The 4,790-nt window shown below is 41.5% G+C and overlaps 1 protein-coding gene across 1 annotated transcript; it reads right to left on the reverse strand.

Moving 5' to 3' along the window:
- Positions 1 to 256: 256 nt before the first annotated feature.
- On the reverse strand, positions 257 to 4,045 carry LOC137259000 (uncharacterized). Its single transcript, XM_067796702.1, has 3 exons — positions 3,415 to 4,045; positions 1,214 to 1,277; positions 257 to 719 (listed from the first exon to the last, which is right to left on the reverse strand). Exons 1-3 carry the CDS (start codon positions 3,742 to 3,744, stop codon positions 469 to 471), a joined length of 645 nt encoding a protein of 214 aa, XP_067652803.1. The 5' UTR covers positions 3,745 to 4,045; the 3' UTR covers positions 257 to 468.
- Between the last annotated feature and the right edge of the window lie 745 nt (positions 4,046 to 4,790).

The raw sequence follows: 4,790 nt of genomic DNA on the forward strand, positions 1-4,790 counted from the left end.
AAGGGTTCTTTTCAATAAAACAGATTATACTTTTAACTTACAAAAATACATGAAAAGGGATATCTCCGAGATTAGACAATATAACTTCTGCTTACGGCCTGAGCTGTGTTCATCCAGTTGCCTTGAATGTAAAGGTCAAGGACTGAAAACCAGAAGTTAGCGTCGTCAAGAAAGTGTCAAGAATCGCCTCAGGGTGCAATTGTACCTACACCTTGGAGTTACCATAATACGTCTATGTACGTATATAAAGCGCCAACTAAACAGAAAAAATATCTTTATTTGAAAAGAATTCGGGCCAAAGCGAAAGCATCCGTTCAGGGAATACATACATTGTGATTACTTTAGCATGTCTTTCACACAAATTATCACCTGTATTGATATAGTAGTGTGGTGTAGATTTGACAAAGGAGTTAAATGAGAACACCGAGCAGACAAGATCAGTCTGCGAATGGCGGCAACAACCTGCATCTACTGACACTTTCTGTGAAGGTAGGTGTAGCCGTTTTGGGTGTGGAAGGCCTCCGGAACGTCGATGCGGTTGACGTGAGACAAGTAGCACGTGGAGGAGAAGCTGTAATCTGCAGACTTGCACTGGAACGTCGTAGCGTCAACGCAACGTTGTTGACACTCCTCCTGCGTCACGCTGTTGACGGTCTCCATGGTGAAGCCGGCCACGTAGGCCCCGGGGTAGACGTCAAAGTCGGATGTCCATTCACATTCTGGAATATTCGGCACAGTTTAAGTACCACAAACCTGCGGGTGAGTGGGTTTAGCTTTTATGCCGTTTTTAGCAATATGCCTGGTGAACTTTGTAATTTTGAAATATCCACCTTCGAGGATTCCAAATCTTCGTCATAGGATTAAACGAAACTTTGTGACAAACAATCGGAGTTTTGTATTTCGAACACGTACATAAAAGGGGTTTTTGAAAGTCAAAAGAATATAGCCACGATGCTGTTATTGCTGTTACTGCTGGTTTTTTCGTTGCTGCTACTGATGATGATGATGATGATGATGATGATGATGATGATGGTTGTGGTGGTGGTGTTGATGGTGATGTGTCGATGGTGATGTAGTGATGATGATGATGATGATGATGATGATGATGATGATAATGATGATGATGATGATGATGACTGACACTGTCATACAAATAAACCTGCACAATACGGAGCGAGTGGCAATCGACAAATGGACTTTTTGGTTCACTCACCACATTTCGGAGAACACTTTCCCTCAGTCTTGCAAGACGTTTTCGAGTCATGGATACCAATATTCTGAAATCAATAGTTTACGTTAAGTTTGATGATAAATAAATCCATGGTGACGGACTGGTGAAGATCAGAGTTAGATTTGATCTTCAGTAGCCCATGTTTGCCGTAAGAGGCGACTAACGGGATCAGGTAGTCAGACTCGCTGGCTTGGTTGACACATGTCATCGGTTCCCGGTGCGTAGATCCATGATGGTCATCATTGGATTGTCTGGTCCGCCGTCACGTAGGGGGAATATTACTGAGTGCGGCGAAAAACTAAACTCGCTCACTCACTTACACATGGCTAGGGCTAATTCTATGCATTCTGTCTGCAAAGAGTGATAGCAATGGCGAAAGTAATATGGCCCTAGCTGATGAAACGTTACCACGGCAACCATCATGCTTGGCACTCACATTTTTTTTCATTATGAATAGATAAATCAAAACATTAATTTAACGCATGGTATGTTTTTTTTTCCAAAACTGGAAGAATGTACACAGAGAAGGTAACCCTCTCAGTTCTCCGATTCCCCCGGGACAGCTTCCGCTCAACTTATCAATCGTTTTGACTGTCAGCATTTGGGGAGAACATTTTGTATTCAAAACCGACATCGGTTGGGTGCACATATGCGACATTCAAATTATTACGGAGGAATATTCAACGTGCGTAATAACAACATGCTGATATTTACCCGCTTGGGTCAAGACAGGGCGATGTATCATGGCAGACGCTAATGTATCAAAATACCATATGGGTCAGCTGTGCACATGTGATTTATTCACGTAGTAGATTATTGGTTAGTCAATAAGTTGAGTCACTTTAGCAGTTAGTGATGAAGTGGATACTGTTATTTGACCCTGATTAGCAGCGCTTTTACAGACAGCTCCTACGTTAACGTGTCGATAATAACAGTGCGACTGTTTCTCTTGCGCAAGGCTCTACACACAAGAGGTCAAGCTGGAGGAGATTTATAACCCAGTCAGTGAATAAGTCATCATTTCGGAGTTAGCGAGTATGGCATGACGCCGCTTTTAGCAGATTCCAGCAATAACAGGGGGCAGCAGAAATGGGTTCACACACTGAACCCGTGTGAAGAATCGAACCCGGGTCTTCAGCGTGACGAGCGGACGTTTAAACCACTCGGCTACCCAACCACCCGATTCAGTTAGCATAAGGAAATGGAAGGATGATGATGGAATCACATTACTGATCAGAAAGGCTGCGTCTCATCTGCAAAACCATTTTAGCCACAGTTTGTAGCTACACTGATATACAATCATGCTTCATCATGAAAGGATTAAAATTTATAGTAATTATTGTACAACAGAATGAATTTTCATCATGCCTCTGCCTCACGCATCTTGAGCCTTATGTTTTTCATTAAATAGATACAATTTCCTTGTTCATATAAATACATAACAGGATTTGAGAGTGAGTCAGATTAAAAAGTCTGTCACAAATACCGACATGGCCACGTCTGTATATTTACATTGTACACAAGTCTGTTTTAGATACAAAGTAAAAGAGAATTTCTTTATATATATCACTAGAGCAATATTTACATATAGAAAACGATAACTCCATATTTCAAAACAAGCTATTTAACAAGCTTTGTCATAGGCAAAGAGTCTAAACATTCATGACATTATATTCTGCTCCAAGTAAAACAGTATTCCAGTTAAATCAGTACTTGTTCAACTACTTGTTCTCGGTGTTTCATTTAATGTGCATACCACCCTGTAATACAAACAAATAAAGCGATTTGAAACTATGACCATTTGTTAAACAACTTTTAGAATAAATGTTATCAGATTTAATTTTTCAATTTGCAAGGTAAACTTACTAGGATTCGCAAAGTCAATTTCACTTTTTTGGTTTACAGGTTTGTTTAAAGTGAAATTCATCGCTATGTTTTCGCTGCAAATAGACTATATTACAGTATTTCGTTACCATCAATATTCGTCAAACATTTGCACGACATAGTATTTCAGTGCTATAGTCCTGCAGGTCCAAAGTAACCAACAGCTGATCCTAACTGAAAACGAAGTGAAGACTTTAACTACACTTTTGGTGCTGTAGTCGACCTGTTTATCTGAGAAAGTAACGCAAGCTCTCCTAATGTGGACAAGCGTGACACCTTAAACACCAAGCATAACTTACTGACAGCGTGTCCTCAAATTCCACGTCGTAGTAGGTGAAGTCGGTGGAAGGGATGAGGCTGGCCGTCTTCGCACAGAGGTAGGTTCCAAGCAGTTCACACTTGTCCATCTTTCCAAAGTTTAGAGCCTCACACCCCGCTGTTTTAATACATTCCTTGAGACATTCAATCCTCGATTGTGTAATAACTGTCTTTAGTGGTGCCGAATTCAGCTTTCTGTCTTTAAGAGGAATTGCGCGTGCAACCATTTGTCTAGTCATGGCTTCGGCAGATTCTCCATTCATCATCAACAGTACACAAATTGAGATGATCGTCAGAAAATTCGACCCCATTTTAGTTAGAATATCATAGATAAAGCTAGCATTAGTCTCAATATGGTTTCAATGCATGCTCTTGTCGCGACAGACTTAAATGAAGGTAAAACTATGTAACGCGTATGAATGAATCATATTAAAACGTTTGGTATTTTGTCTCAGTACATCAATCCATTGTATCGGAAGGTAAAAAGACCTCCCATTTCAAGAAGGGAAATCAATCGGGGACAACTTGTCGTTCCTGGCACTGCCACAGGACGGTCTTCTCGGATCATGCCCCGTGATGGTGCCAAAGAAATCTAACCCGGCATTTGATGGTAACGTCATTGCCAGACCGCGATCGATCGTTAATCAGGATTGTAATCAATACCGCTTTGTGTTCACGCTAATATATTCTCAGACTCAAGTGGTACATCCAAATAACTCTTTATTACCGAATATCTAAAAGCAATATGACTAGAGTGATAATGAAATTGTTCCGCTATCTACTTATGAGGGGCAAAGGGCAAAACAAACGTACACACGTCAACATTTGATTCTGACATTCATGAAGCGTCACTAGAGTGGAAACAGCCGCCGAACCACTACATCTTAAGACTGAGAAAAAACCCAACTGGCCTCTACTAACCCATGCATGCCTGTCGTAAGAAGCTAACAGACTAACAGGTGGTCACGCTTTCTGACTTGGTTGGCACATGTCATTGACGTTGATCTGGGACCCGTTTCACAAAACTCTCGTAAGCCCAAGAACTCGTAGGTTTTCTCGTAGCCATTGTACCTCCTATAGCGTAACACAGGAGTTACGGATGCTACGAGAAAAGTTATGGGATGATAGGCTTAGGAGAGTTTTGTGAAACGGGGCCCTGGCCCCGAGCTGATGAGACATGCGCCATATAGCTGGAATATGTCTGAGTGCGGCATTAAACACCAAACAGATTCACCTTACACAGGACCTGACATACAGTTGAGACCTTCCCAATACCAAGTCATGTGGCTTCGAAACAAAGGTAGAGAAGACAAAATGCCGGTACAGATACAACTAGGACTACGCGATAACGCAGCGT

This window comes from Haliotis asinina, chromosome 12 (assembly GCF_037392515.1).
Source record: "Haliotis asinina isolate JCU_RB_2024 chromosome 12, JCU_Hal_asi_v2, whole genome shotgun sequence".
NCBI classification, from domain to species: Eukaryota; Metazoa; Mollusca; class Gastropoda; order Lepetellida; family Haliotidae; genus Haliotis; species Haliotis asinina.

Bases quoted from the DNA above. Each gene is read 5' to 3' on its own strand.
- LOC137259000 (XM_067796702.1), bottom strand. From the start codon at position 3,744: ATGGGGTCGAATTTTCTGACGATCATCTCAATTTGTGTACTGTTGATG. The intron at 1,278-3,414 runs GTAAGTTATGCT...TATTGATTTCAG, and splicing joins AATTTGAGGACACGCTGTCA to AATATTGGTATCCATGACTC. The intron at 720-1,213 runs GTGAGTGAACCA...CGAATATTCCAG, and splicing joins AAAGTGTTCTCCGAAATGTG to AATGTGAATGGACATCCGAC.